At 39.6% G+C, this 16,109-nt stretch overlaps 1 protein-coding gene across 1 annotated transcript in view; it reads right to left on the bottom strand.

The window, feature by feature from the left end:
• Slu7 (Pre-mRNA-splicing factor Slu7) overlaps positions 1-16,109 on the bottom strand; it is a 34,242-nt gene that overhangs the window by 10,706 nt on the left and 7,427 nt on the right. The window contains exons 6-7 of the mRNA XM_083142533.1: positions 13,638-13,864; positions 3,426-3,732 (exon numbers count right to left, since the gene is read on the bottom strand). Coding sequence (XP_082998659.1) covers positions 3,426-3,732; positions 13,638-13,864 — 534 coding nt within the window. The remainder of the gene's footprint in view (positions 1-3,425; positions 3,733-13,637; positions 13,865-16,109) is intronic.

Genomic DNA, 16,109 nt, shown 5'->3' with positions numbered 1-16,109 from the left:
TATGAGAGAGAGTAAGGTCTGTGGATTGTGAGAGAAGCAGAGTGGAGAACGATTATTGGACGATGGTGTGTGATTGAATCGATGTCTGACAGGGAGGTCAGACAAGTGACATCTGAGAGGACAAGTGTAAGAACAATCTAGGTTTATTTGTAAGGCAAGTAATATCCTTTTCTAAACCAATGCACATCGGTTCAGTCATGGAGACTATAAAACCCATATCTAACGTAAATCAATTTCTATCGCCATTCCTTTAAATGTAACCTCTTGCATTTATCACATTTAGGCCAAGCAAGAGATAACAACCTGAAAGATGAATGACGAAAAGCTACATCGCCCAAAAAAATCTAAAGGTTCTTGGTTCGATCCCAAAAGCAACAGTAGAGTTGCGTTACTCTAGGAAAAAATCCTTACGTTGGAAGCATATCAGCAACATTGGGATAGGGTCACAACTTTTAACTAATACAGAGGTTGTTCACTTTATATACGACCATTGTCGATTCGGTGCTGCCACCTGGCATATCATGCTGGAACTATGGGTCTGCTGGCAGGAGCAGTGTTGTGTCTGACCTTGTAGGTGCATGAGTGTTGGTATTGAATGTTATGAAATGGCGCCGAAAATCAACCGGTATTGGGAGGGTTACGTAATGGCCTTTTTCCATGCTAAGTTTTCATACGTATGCATTGTGAAACAATGTCGGGAGAATGGGTTAACACTCGGGGTGACTACTGCGAAAGCTATTGTGGCCCGTTACACACAACAGGCTCTCCTTGCAAAACATTCACCCACGAAAACCACCAGGAGAAGGGCTGCAAGCAAAGTGTCACCCGTAGTGCTAAGGGGGATCAGTCGATTGGCGTGCCAAGAAAATCCCCCGACTCAACGTGATATGGCCCACAGATTTCACCTCGAACCGTCAACTGTGAACAAAACAATTCGCAAGCACCTCAGGTTGAAGTGTGTACGGAAGGCCCGTGTACACCACCTTCTACCGCGTCACATTGCCGAACGTAACACGAACTGCAGGAAACTGTATGAAAAGTACCTGGCGGATTCCAAATGGAAGAAAGTTGTCACAACAGATGAATCATATGTCCATCTCACTGCTGGTGGTCACATTCGGGCGATCACATACTGTGACATTGATGGCAAGGGGCGGAGCAACTTTGTTCGTCAGTGCAGGGAAAGTTTCCCTTGTGGCTTTATGGTTGTGACGGGATTTGGATATGAGGGTAAATTGATGATATGCAAGGTGGACAAAAACATGAAGGTGAATGCCAGATACTTCCAAGACTCCATTCTGACACCTATCTATCGGAGAGACATCCCACAATTGTATGGAATGGACGTGAACCAGGTGATGATCCATATGGACAAGGCTTCGAGTCACACCACGAGAACATCACTACGTTTTTATCAGGAAATGGCAGAGGAATTAGGAATTCGTGTCATTCCGTTTGAAGACATTCCTGTGAAAAGCCCAGATGCCAGTTCAATGGAATTTTGCGCATTTGGACTGTTGAAACGACATCTTCAACATCGCCGCCCTCGCACCCTGGATGGTCTATGGAAAGCTTGCAGGGAGGAGTGGGACAGAATTCCCATGCCTGATCTGCGCCGGAGCTTCCTGCAGTGGAAACTGCGATGCCGGGCGATAGTCCACAATGCTGGGGGTCCAATAGAACATGATCGGTGGTGGCAGCATGGTATCTCTTAAGGTGAGTACCCGTCAAAAATGGTCGGATATAAAGGGAACAACCTTCTGTATAATGTGCTATACAAGTAATTATTTAATGTTATTTCAGAATTCATGTAATCTACTTAGTGCTTACACATTGCAAATATAGTAAAATTTTTCCACATCTGCTCTCACTTTTTCCTAAGTGTCTAAATTCCTTCTGGTTCTGTTAAATTTAGTACATACTCACCAACTGAACAAAAATTAATAAAAGCAGAAAAATTATGCTATATTTGAGTTCTTGTTTTTACTCCACTTTATGCACACAGATAAGGTAATTGAGACTGGACCTACAGTTCAAGTGAGATCTGAACCACTGTGTGCCTTCACTGGGTATCAAACTCAGGACCCCTTCATGACAAGGCAACTACTTTTCACTATATCATTGGGGTATTTCCGAAACTGTGCTATAGAGTCAACAACCTTCTGTGAATGGTGACAAAAGGACCAAAGTCGATAGGCAAATAACTAAGTTTTTCGAAAGTTACACAGAATTACTGTACGCTATATAATTACATGTAACTTACTTTTTAGTAATAAAGTGAAATCCCAGATATTGTTTTAAGTCCACTTTATATACAGGTAGGCTAATTGGGACTGGACCTACAGTTTAAACTGGAATCTGAACCACTATGGTCCTCCACTGTGTATGGAACTCGGGATGCCTTGATTACAAGGTGAGGGCATTGCCACTATGACATCCGGAGCCACCTCCTTTTCTTTGCATTCTCAGATGTGTTTTCTCATACAATACCCCTATACTTTGTGAACCCAATTCAAAAATGTTTTCTCAGAAATTACATTTTTCTGCTGTGAAGTGGGCTGCATACATAGAATCAGGCAAGATAACGAAATTCATTTACTTTGATTTGTTTGATGCAAGACTCAACATTTGAAATAAAATGCCAATTTGAAAATGTAGGATGTACAAAAAATACACTACGAAAGCTATGGATATTTCAGGGTGACCTGTCTAGGACCATGATAAAATTCAAGCATAATTCCGGGTTTTCAAGGCAAACTTTTCAAAAAACGTTACAAACAGATGTTTTCTCTATTCCAACCTTACGTATTACCACCTCTCATCACCCACACACAAATATATTAACAATATAAAGGATCTGTGCGATTCCACTGTATCCAAAAAATCTAATTCAATTCAATTGAAAGGTGCTTATATTTAAAATATTTAATTTAAGGTGTGGAGTATACATTTGGCATGTCACATACTCAGGCTCGAATCTCCAAACACAAGTCACAATTTGCACCCCTGACTATGTTTCTGTTCAAAGATCATTTTCAGCTTCTGGATATACTAATCTACAAAAAAAACGTCTGTCAGATAGATTGTTCTGCAAATGATACTAACAAAGTAAACAGATTGAGAGCATTCTGTTTTATTTTCCACACAGCTTTCTTCCTCTTCATCTATAAAAATAAAATCCAAACTGTGAAAAACATGCCTCAGGGCATTTATAAATTACATGGGATTTGAATTAATAAAATAAAAGTTGAAATATTTCACGTCTACGGAGAAAAATTCACACAGAAACCACACATAATTACCAGAATTCAAGGAATTCCCGATGAGTAGCCATTCTGATATCATTTATGGAGTCCATTGTACTAACTCTTCTTAAAAGTTCAGGTGACAACTTGGTAACAGGCGAGAATAACAGAAAAAAGTACCTTTATTATCTTCCCGTATCTTGAATATTCAACATAATCTTCAGTCTGCGCCAAGAGGAGGTTTCTAGGAGGGGCCTGCAGGTGTTCCTCTCCTCCATATCTCTTCACTATACTGCCTTGCACTTGGCTTTTGAACTGTTCCTTCTTCTTGTCGTACTCGTGCTGAAGCATCTCCAGCTTGGTAGGTTCGGCCAGCAAGTGCACATCCACCCCTTTGTCGTAAGCGTCCCAAGCGAAGAGCTGGGCTTTTGCATGCTTCTGAGTGTCTCCTGTGAACCTCACAAAATTCTCACCAGCATAATCCACACTGCGGAAGAATCAAAATGGATATGTTAAGCCAAAGTAGACATTCATTTACAAACTAAAATCAGGGTAGATAAAAAATCATGATTTTTATTTACTCTGATAAACTTACTTTTCATCTTTCCGCGTAAATTTCATTTGCGATTGATTTTGCCACCCGTCTGGTGGCTTCATCAGGCGATTGCAAAAGAAATTTATGCGGAAAAATGAAAAGTAAGTTAATCAGACTTAATTGCCTATCTCCACGTAACCGCCAAACAGATATCTTTAGATACAACATGATTTTTTTTAAAAAAAAAAAAAAACAACAACTTAAAACTGCTTCTGTGGTTCTTGGCACCATACAGATATTTTTTTTATAGAAAGGCTTTTACTGGTAAAATATTTAAACAGTTTGATTAAAATAAAAAAATAGAAGCAAATATACATTTTTCTGTTTCTGATACTGTATATAAGAACCTACTATGGAAGTGTTGAGTATATTAAATTCGCCACTGGGATTTGCTAAATGCTGAGGAGGAAGAGATTCTTGAAGCACTCTCAGACCAACATGTAACCGCAGTGCAGCGAATAAAGACGCGAAAGTCCGGAGAACTTGTACCAACTGCTTCAATTATACTGACCTTCCAAACGACCACTCTCCCAGATAGGGTACGGGCCTCGATACTTGGAAGGTTTTAGAATAACTAAACATGGCTTTTTATGCATCGTGCAATTTTGCTTCTTTTCACCCTACTTTTACAGCATTTCTTCCTAAGAATAGCATTCTACGAATAAACCATCTACAATCCCCTTAGCGATTTCGGAAAACAATAAAAAAATGTTTTACAGAAATGTGAGAAAGTAACAATCGTCAGAACATAAATTCAAATGCATGGAATGTGAGCATCGCATTTAAACTTAAATAATTCTGATGACAACGTTTTCTTGGGACTGACAAGGGGTTATCCATGTAGACTTTCTTACAGATGCCAGAACAGTCACTCCAGCTTTGCGGATAACAACGCAGTCATCGGCAGTTTTCGGGAGTGGATATGCAGGGTGTTGTAGAAGAATGAATGAACCTGGGGCTAGGAGGAAGGTGATAGAGGGTTGTGCTCTATACTTTGGAACCAGTGGAGCAAGGATGCGCATAACGGAAGAAATGGGGAGAAAGCAAGTTGGCAGAGTAAAGCAGTGTGCCCTGCTGCAAGTGCCTTGTATAGCTAGCTGCAAATGAAACTAATAATTTCAGTAACTTTTTTTCTAGTGAAAATAAAACATTCTGGATCTAGTATATAATTGTAACTTAAAATAATTTTTTTTGCCTTTATAGCTGAATTTCGGCATTTTTTTTAATGATAGTTTGGAAAATATCAGTTGCCATGTTTATTTAGTTTAATGATAATGACACTATTTACCGTTTAACATGATTAGTATTTTGCATATTATTCTACACAAAATGTTTGCTACTTTTGCCCATAAAAAAAATTGAATTTTAAATCAAGAAAAAATTAAGGGTGTTCCTTTCGTATGAGCTTCACCCCATCAGTACATATATTTTGTTTCCTTTCTTAGAGCCTAATAAACACTATTAAATGATTATGAGAGTAATGTACTTTCACCAAAAGTGATTCTGATATTACAAAATCTGCATGTGCATTATTCTATAAATTACTTCTTTAGACTGAAATGGACAGTAATTTGATATTTGCTTATTGAAACCAGTTGTTGCAGAAGTAACTTTTTTAAGAGTAACTGATTTATAGTTATGTTGCTTCTAAAGTAACGTTAAGTATAGAACATGTTGCAGTCAGTGATGTGCCCATGGAGGGGTTGATGGGGGTCACACCCCTTTTGCCCAGCATTCCTAAATAAAGAAGGTCAAAGTTAGAAAAATGAGGGCTGCCTACTAAAAAAAAGTGTACATGTTCCATCCATTCTTTTTCGAAAATCCTGGGCATGCCACTGACTGCAGTAAGGTGCTATTTGTTGTACTGATCATTTATTAGATAAAAAATCCAAAATAAATTTATAATCATGCTTCAGGAATGCAGAATTAAGTAAATCCTTTTCTGCAAAACTACATGCCTATTATATTTGATGCCCACTGGTATAATCCATGTTCCTGAGTGGACAGTGACAGTGGCCACTGAAAATGATAGAGCCACATACAAATACCGTATTTACGTGTGTACTATAATGCGCACCCTGGTTTTTGATGGGGAAAAATGTGAAACGATTATATATTTTGTATATAAAGCACAGTACAATTCAGGTTCAAGAAATGGCTTTCTTAGATGTAGGTAGTAAAGCTGTTGGTATGCTGATCAAGAGCGAATGACATCATACCTATTCAATGAGTCACCTGTTGCTATATGGACCAAGATGAGAATATTGTCTTGTGTATACAATGAGTCACCAACCCACGTCACGCAACCTCCCCCTCTCCCTCCACTGTGTATAGGATCCCAAAGCAATAACCCCCTTGTTTATTTTGTAGTAGAAGAAAGCAAGATCAAAATTATGTTATGGATTTGCAACGCACATGAAGTTGTTTTCAATTATTTGTTCCTGACAAATAATGCTGATGCACATCCCATGTGATGGAAGGTGCATGCTTGAATTCTGCCTGAACGGCGCTGCTTTTCTCTGTCGCAAAATGTTCCATTACAAAGTGAAAAATCATGGGAAATAACCATTTCACTTTTATAGTGCTTTTAAAAATAAATATTAGTACTGAAGAAATCCAATACGGTAATTTGTATTTGTACCTGTATATATATATATATATATATATATATATATACAGGAAAACCTCGTAAATGCGATATTGGTTAATATGAAGTACCCTTTAATCCGAAGTTCTTCCCATTCCCCAGCAGATAAGATAGGATTTATAATGTATTTCAGTACGGATAAATCGAAATACTGATAATTTTTAATACGAAGTTGTTTACAAGACCCTTCCGCAAAACTGGTTTCGCTTAATTCGAAGTAGACACCTGCGTAAGTCGACAAGAGAAGATCAAATGTGGAGAGAGCTTGGACGTTATTTTAACTTGACCTTGACATGTTTCCTTGTCCTAAGAGCTGCTGACAACTTAAGGGAAGTAGCCCGAAATGCCCGCTGGACATTGACATTCTTTGTCAATGTGCATGGGAGGTCAAGCTCATTCCCCGCTGAATGCGCCACCTTGGAAATATTCACCAGTGCTAGATGAGAAATGCGAGATAAGATCGCACGAATGTTCCAAAATACAAGACGCGTGGCGCCTGGAAGTCTCACCCATCTGTCTAGCTCTGAGCTCGAGATACAGCAATTTCCCGTGAGCGAGCAACTTTTGGCCTGGTAGCCGACAACTTCCGGTAACCACTTTCATTAAAAGCATGTTCTTTGTGCCCTGTAGAACTTCATTAAAAAAAGGGAAACTGTTCAACCCGCTTAATGCGTTGTCATCTAGGTTTCCCCCAAAAGCAGGCCCGTAGCTAGAGGGGGGGCAGGGGGGGCAACTGCCCCCCCTGAGAGCATGCTCTGCCCCCCCTGTGAAAATTACAGAACACATTCCTACCTGGAATTCTCACTAATCTTTACAATTATATCATGTGTTACTCTAGCAACATTACAAAGACACTTATTGATTTTGTGATTTATTAGGGTGTATGGGATTCCATATAATGTCGTATCAGGATTGGGGGAGAAAATTCCCTTCCAGATTAGACTTCGGGAAATGATTTCGCAATTTTCAGTATCTAGAACAGTTGTGACATTTTGAGTAGTATTGTATTAAAGGTGCCTAATGTATTTGGATGTTTTTCTTGGATGTGTTGCTATGAGCTTTGAATTGCTTAAATTTTTGTTTCCCAAATCTATCTTTTGGTAATAGTGTGGTAGAGAGAGGGAGTGGATATTTGATTTTTGTTACTTTGCGTTGCTTTTCTGCCACTTCTAGCTAATCGCAACAATGAAGGATGACGTGAAATTGATGAAGAGACACTCATAAACAGTGCCGCAACTATAGGGGGGCAGGGGGCATTAACCCCTCCCCCTGACCTTGGACAGAAGTCCATTCTAGGGGAAGCAAATATTTAAGTAAAAAAACAAGACTAGGAGAATCTAAGAATAACAGGACAATTGGATACTCATGATGGAATGTTTTTACGCGTTCCTTGCATTTTTCTACCAGACGGCCAAGGGCACTTGCAAGGGGAAATTGCCCCTCCTCGATTTCAAATTTTATACAAATAAAAAAACATTTCGTAAAATTTTCTTGATCGCTTCGCTCGCAATTTCTGCTGTTCTTATAGTCCAAGTTCAGAGCCATAGGTATGGGGCGGCAGGACTCGGCCCTGGGAGCCAAACGATCAATATTTAAAAAAAAATGTTAAAGAGAATGCCATGGTGCCTCGTAAAATTATTTGCACCCTATTAAAACAATTTCTTTCTATGAAACTTAATATGGAATATTAATGATGACACTGTAATCCAAGAAGTCAAGGGATTCCTCTTTGTTTGTCAGGTGTCAAACACATGTATTTCACCTATAATTTACACAATATTTTGCAAAATGGTTAACGTAACCAGTAGGCAAACGTTGTCTGTAGTGATGCACGAGTCTCCCCTTTGAAGGAAATAGAGTCCGTGGTGGACTAAGGGACCCATGTTTTAATAAGTACAAAAAACTGTATTAGCTACAACTTTTTACACAATTCATCAAAGTGTAGGTAATATGTAACCATTATTATTTAAATAATTCTATTTTTCTTGCATAACACAACACAATGGTGTTGTTGGATTCTCGTTAGATTCCCTTGTGAGTAAAAATCTTGCATACTGGAAACTAGAGGGAATCATTATGAAGCATGATTTATAAAGGGCTCCCTTAATCAGTTCTGCAGAGAGGCCCAAAGCTGTTGGTACATATTAATCGTCTATTAACATTATCGACCTGTAAATATCAAGTAGATACAGTCCCTATTAGCCTATTTATGTTAAACTTTATATTCTTTGGGAATCTGGAAAGGTCACTATCGAAATATTGCTATTTGATGTTGCTCGAAGTTATTTTGTTCGTTGCAGTTTCAAGATATCATCCCTTTTCTGTTACTTATCTCTTTTGGGGAAGGGAGCAAGTGCCTCTGTGTACCCTGTTATATCTGCCAATGTGACACAATATATTAAAAATTTGCCCCCTCTAGGATTGACTTCGCCCCCCCCCCACCAAGAATTCCTGGCTACGGGCCTGGACAAACCTTGTTCCAAAATACTAAGTTGGGAACAGTAGTACGTACAGCTGAGCATCCCTTCCACAAAGGAGCGGAGTTCTGTCGTCTGCTCAGTGCTCACCACACAAACGTCAAACTGGCCCGAGAAAAGTGTGGTTCTTCTTCTTCTTTCCCTTCACACATCATTGCAAAGAAACAGAGACAGATCAAGAATTGACAAGGGTCTATTACCATTCATTGGATTTTCGTGGTAACTGTCTCATGCGTGGTAGTTCTTTCTAGGAGTGTTTGTGGCTAAATCACTGCGCTGATTGCAAATCAAGAACGAAATGAACAAATATCTAGCTCGACGACATGTTTTCTTTACCGAAAAGGGGGGGGGGGGTTCTAATAACGGCTAGCAGGCATAATTGTCGTGCTGATAGCCGGTAACACTTTATAAAACGTCACGCCACGCCACTGGTGGAATGACATATGAGCAGGTACGGAAGAACATCGTCCGGATATTCATATAACTAGACCTCAAAAGATAGGTATGGCCTAGGCCTATATGCTATATACGCGGAGCTTATAACAAAAAGTTTTCAAAGTAAGTAAAAGTACAATTTTTGACTCTTAGTCATAAGTACAGGTGACCTACACAATCATAATATCAACATGATTGCAATTAATAAACATTTTTTTTATTTCGATAAGCAGAACATGTTGAAAGTTTCTTTCATGCGCAACTGTCTGACGTTAATTAAACTGGGCCTAATTTTGAGGGGTCAGAATTAAACTGGGCCTAATTTTGATGGAGGAGAATCAAACTGGACCTAATTTTGAGGGGCAGAATTAAAATGGGCCTAATTTTGAGAGAGGAGAATTAAACTGGGTCTAATTTTGAGGGTGGAGAATTAAACTGGGTCTAATTTTGAGGGGCAGAATTAAACTGGGCCTAATTTTGAGGGGTCAGAATTAAACTAAGCCTAATTTTGAGGGAGGAGAATCAAACTGGACCTAATTTTGAGGGGCAGAATTAAAATGGGCCTAATAATGAGAGAGGAGAATTAAACTGGGTCTAATTTTGAGGGAGCAGAATTAAACTGGGTCTAATTTTGAGGGAGGAGAATTAAACTGGGTCTAATGTTGAGAGAGGAGAATTAAACTGGGTCTAATTTTGAGAAAGCAGAATTAAACTGGGCCTAATTTTGAGGAAGGAGAATTAAACTCGGTCTAATTTTGAGGGAGGAGAGTTAAACTGGGTCTAATTTTGAGAGGAGAATTAAACTGGGTCTAATTTTGAGGGAGGAGAATTAAACTGGGTCTAATTTTGAGGGAGGAGAATTAAACTGGGTCTAATTTTGAGAGAGGAGAATTAAACTGGGTCTAATTTTGAGGGAGGAGAATTAAACTGGGCCTAATTTTGAGGGAGGAGAATTAAACTGGGTCTAATTGAGGGAGGAGAATTAACCTGGGTCTAATTTTGAGGGAGGAGAATTAAAATGGGTCTAATTTTGAGGGGTCAGAATTAAACTAAGCCTAATTTTGAGGGAGGAGAATCAAACTGGACACAATTTTGAGGGGCAGAATTAAAATGGGCCTAATTTTGAGAGAGGAGAATTAAATTGGGTCTAATTTTGAGGGCGGAGAATTAAACTGGCTCTAATTTTGAGGGGCAGAATTAAAATGGGCCTAATTTTGAGGGGCAGAATTAAACGGCCTAATTTTGAGGGGTCAGAATTAAACTAAGCCTAATTTTGAGGGAGGAGAATCAAACTGGACCTAATTTTGAGGGGCAGAATTAAAATGGGCCTAATTTTGAGGGAGGAGAATTGAAATGGGCCTAATTTTGAGGGTGGAGAATTAAAATGGGCCTAATTTTGAGGGCAGAGAATTAAACTGGGTTTAATTTTGAGGGCGGAGAATTAAAATGGGCCTAATTTTGAGGGGCAGAATTAAACTGGGTCTAATTTTGAGGGAGCAGAATTAAACTGAATCTAATTTTGAGGGCGGAGAATTAAAATGGGCCTAATTTTGAGGGGCAGAATTAAACTGGGCCTAATTTTGAGGGGTCAGAACTAAACTAAGCTTAATTTTGAGAGAGGAGAATTAAACTGGACCTAACTTTGAGGGGAAGAATTAAAATGGGCCTAATTTTGAGGGAGGAGAATTAAACTGGGTCTAATTTTGAGGGCGGAGAATTAAAATGGGCCTAATTTTGCCCCCTCTAGGATTGACTTCGCCCCCCCTCCCCTACAAAGAATTCCTGGCTACGGGCCTGCGCAAAAGTTGATGTTGATCTTGTTGCAACTCCAGTTTCCCGTTTCATACGTTTCCCAACTGTGCCGGTCATAAAATTTGCCAAAACAGTGTTTTGTTGTCTTCGTGACTTCTCCCCTTTTGCTATCAGCAAACGGGGGGGGGGGGGGGGGGGGGTCCGTTGCTAATTGTTTCGGCCACAATTTTCTTGCTCGTGTGCGCACACTGGCTCCCTTTGGCGTCTAAAAAAAAGCAAACAGTTCTGAATACCTTCTTCAAAACAAACAAAAACAGCATGATAAGTAAAAGAAAAGTGACCCCCTTCCTTCTCCTACAACAGCTCATTATCCGCCACTGGTGTGCATGGTAATGCGATAATTGCAGAATTCAGGTCCCTCTTTCTTATTTGAATGCAGCTGTCTGGATAGGAAATATTGCCCGTATTATTCTGTTGCATGGTAAAAGGTAAAACAAGGATAATTTTTTTTCCACACTGCTGATAAAAGTTGGATCTTCGACAACTTTAAAATGCCCATGATTTCCCTTCTGCCACCTGCTGCTCTAACTTCCAGCCGGTCTCATTGTGTTTACGCTGCAGCTGGCGCCAGTGTTTAGTCTAGCGTCTGGAAAGCTCTCGCTTGCCGGTAACTGCAATGACTCATCCAGTGCGAAGGAATAAGCGTCATTGTTTTGAATCTCGCAAAGCCATATAATCCCCACTTTTCTTCAGAACCATTAGCGTGCTGCTGTTAAAAAAAACAACAAAAAAACCCCGCAATGCTCAATGTAGGAATACGAGAGGAAAAGTTTTCGCGGAGCGAGTGTTTGACCTCCAGAATACTCCTGAAACCTACAATAAATTGTCGATTAATCTGAAAATACGCAAGTTTCGTAAAGCTTGTTTTTAGTTCATTTTATGCTAATGAGCTAAGCTGGATTAAATATACAGTTTGAAGTGGGATCCAAACCAGAGTGATTATCGAGTGCGGCACGTGTTCTAGGATACACATTCCGTGCAAACAGATCGCAAGTTATGTGTTTACCTTTTCAGAGTGGATTACAATGCAAGTTGAGGAAGAGTTTAAACTGATCCCTGCAAAGGGGGAGGGGGGGAGGCGATTATGAAGTTAACTGAAGCAAAGAATACGTGACTTTTTTACGATGTCTTTTTAACAGCCGAACCAGAACGAAATTTACAGCCCCGATTTTTTTGTTTTTTGCCAGGGAAAGGTTGTGTTCTCTCCCAACAGAATCTTCTCTTACCAGTTAATCCTGTAACGGACAATGTTCTAGTGAACGCACATAAAATCCAATATTCATTCTGTCCGATTATCTCCCGTCTCTTGCTTGCGCCAGTGACTACCGTCAAGATTCTTCCGAGTTTCACTTCTTGCAGTAAACGAGATTGTTTTCCTTTCCCTAGATCTCCGTGCAAACGGGTTTCTTATGAACTAAAATTGTAAGAATTTCGTGGAAGAGCAACGACTTTGCACAATTAAAAGAAAATATCGTTTGTTAAAAGACTTTTTGTCACAACATGCATCCCGTGCATAACCGGTTGTATAACTAGGCAGGATAAATGGTGTTAACCGTCTCCTTGGAATCTTTGTGTCCGCGTTAAGCTCCTTGTTCTCATTTTGTGTAACATTTTTTACACTTTCTTTAAAACGTACAATATTATTATATAGTACATATATATATATTCTGAGCTATCACCAAGTATAAAACATCCTTTGTGGGGGGAATTTATACTCTACTTTATTTACACCTGAAAACAGGCACCATCTTGAAAAGTTTGGATAACTCGAAGTCGTTTAATACGAAGTTGACATTTTTTGGTCCCTTGAACTTCGTATTAACGAGGTTTTCCTGTATGTGTGTTATATGCAGTGATATAGTGAAAACATGCGTGGATTCATATTGGCTGTCCGAATTTTTTTTTTTTTTTTTTTGGAAAAAGTGAGCATTATACATGAGTAAACAATATGGTAGTTTTGCAGGAATGTAACTAGAGTACTTAGCTTAAGTGTATTAATAAATCTTTCTACTTTAAAAAATCTCATGAATATTTGTAAGACATATAAAATGGAACAGTGGTGAGGAACAGGTGTGGACCACATCATGTGGCTTCTTTAGGAGTTAAGCCAAGAATAGTCAAAGTTAAAACATGGGAAAGATCAGTTGAAACTGATCATAAAAGAGAGTGCACCGAGTGTCCTGTCACTGTTTCCATTCTAAGGCTGGCAACTAGTTGTAAGAAAAAGCAACATGATGTGGTGAAAGCTTGAGCAAACAGTAAGTACATGCTAAAACTGGATTTCATCTTAGTTTTCTCATTAGATTTGGTTTCTTAAGCATACAGCTCTTACCATATACTCTTGAGACTTCAAAAACTCAAAGAATAGAGAAAAAGCAGTAAATTCATACAAAGTTAAACCTATGGATCTGAATTCAGGCACTTACTCATGTGGGTTGTCTCCTGTGTTTTTATTTGGGTTATCCCTCATTGACCTGGTCTTTGGATCGTAATATGCGGAGTTCGGATCCAAATTCCTCAAGTACTTTGCTGTATCTTCACGGATACGAAGATTCCTCACTGTGATTCGCTGCTTGCTGTCCACTTTTGTTCCAGGCATGTCAACTTCATCTACATACTTATCTTCATCATCATCTAGTTCTACCTCGTCAGACTGAAAGGTTAGAAGACAAAAAAAATATATTCTGAGGTGTAATGTAACAAAAAGTTCACTAAAAACAAACATACAAACTGTTCACCGATAATCCAATGTTGTGTGCCCAATCAGGAGTGGTGTATTTCACGTTTGACATATAATTGACGTGTAAACTTTCAGCTGCCAAACGCTGGAGATAACCTCAAAATATCAATGCTGGTTGCATGCAACTACCAGACGATACCATAGAGAAAAACAACTGTCATGGAAAAAAACCTAAATTTGTTTATATCTGGAGATAGTACATTTCTTGAGTTGGTGATTTAAGTCCACTTAATGCACAGTATAGCTAATCAGGACTGGACCTACAGTTTAAAGTGGGATCCGAACAACTATGTGCCTCCACTGGGTATTGAACCCGGGACCCCTTGATTAGAAGGCGATGACACAACCACTATGCTATCGGGGAGGCTTCCCACGGGGATGAGAACATGTCATGACTTGACAGACGTAACATGAACAGGTAGGCTCCTGCCATCATCTCAGACTGTGGACCTCATACGAGCAAGATTACAAAATTGACAGAAAAATGAAATGCACACATATGGTACTGTGAGGTTTGTTGTTTCACATTAACTATCTTTTGTGTCTAGATGCTCAGTAATTATCTGGCAATCCACATCAAGGTTTTCAGTTTCAGGAAAGAGCTGAAAAATAAGGTAAAGGTAAAAAAAAAGAAAGGTAAAGTGCTCCCCTGTGCATAGCACCACGTCATGAAGGCGTATAGGGTGTGTTGGGGTAACGCCTCACACTTTCTTGATCCGGTCGTGAGTGGGGATGATGTGATCAGCATCACGCCCCTGACCGCCTTTACCCCCCAGGGTTTCCCCCAGGTACCCATGTTATTCGACGCTGGGTGGGCACCGGGGCCGCTTCCACCGTTAGAAAAGTTCCCGGATTTGAACCGGCCGGGGATCGAACCCGGGACCTTGAGCATGGTAGTCAGACGTGTTACCGACTGAACCACCGTGGCCACAATAAGAAAAGTACAAATATAGATACAAGATTGATATGTGTGTATCAGTGCAAAGGCTGTTTTTACCATTCACACAATACGGGAATAAGCAACTTAACTAAAAAAAAAGTTGAAAACAGATCCCTAACAAGAAAAGAAAATATGTATCATTGTATCTAAAGATATCTGTTTGGCGGTTACGCGGAGATAGGTAATTAACTCTGATAAACTTACGTTTCATTTTTCCGCGTAAATATTTTCTCGCGATCAATTTCGCTACCCATCTGGTGGCTTCGTCAGGCATGAACTGTCTTGCTGCGGGCGGCGTGCTTCCTTCTTCTTCCGCTTGTGCTCGTGGCGGCGCTATTTGAGGCAGTCCTTTCACTTTCTGCAGTTCCCGACAGTTCACGCCTGACGAAGCCACCAGACAGGTGGTGAAATAGATCGCGAGAAAAAAATTATGCGGAAAAATTAAAAGTAAGTTTATCAGAGTTAATTAATTATGTCTGTTCAAACTTCCTTTCTCATTTTTTTAAAAACTATATTATTCATTCATAACTTAACAAGAACTAAAAACTATAGTCTCCGAGGACTAAAATCCCCTCCTAGTTTAAAAGCTGAGACTCTAAATGGGCACTCGGCACACAGGACAACACAACCCCACAAAGGATTATCCTAGCCATGAGTCCAAATGGCAGAGCCTCGTTGGCCTGTAAGTAGCAGTTACTGGAGTGCAGTACGTGGAAGTGAGGCTGAATTTTGGGTGCCTTACCAGAAATTCGTCCATTACATCCTAATAGATAAATGATTGAGTTGGTGTTTAAAGTCCACTTTATGCACAGTAAGGCTAATTGGGACTGGACCTACAGTTTAAAGTGGGATCCGAACCACTATGTGCCTCCACCGGGTATCGAACCTGGGACCCCTTGATTACAAGGCTAATAGATAAATGATTCTGGTAACAAAATTACAGGCATTGTGCGGTTTCCATATTATCATGGATGGGTCAATTACTGCCACTGCAAGGAAGAAGCACTGAAGCAGGGTTGGAATTGTAAATAAATGCAATGCCGGTCCAGGAGAGAAAATCAGCAAGCATAAATGAAACAATATGTAACTTGAACCAAATTTAAACTGTGGGAGAAAAAAGGTTCCGGACCTGTTATAGAATCCAATAGAACTGGTCTCTGGATCTTTAACAACCCTGCACTGAAGTGTTGCTATCAACAGTTTTTAAGGATCAAATGT

Source organism: Lepisma saccharinum, chromosome 21 (assembly GCF_977018435.1).
Source record: "Lepisma saccharinum chromosome 21, izLepSacc3.1, whole genome shotgun sequence".
In the NCBI taxonomy this organism is placed as follows: domain Eukaryota; kingdom Metazoa; phylum Arthropoda; class Insecta; order Zygentoma; family Lepismatidae; genus Lepisma; species Lepisma saccharinum.
This window is presented reverse-complemented; position numbering and strand designations above follow the sequence as displayed.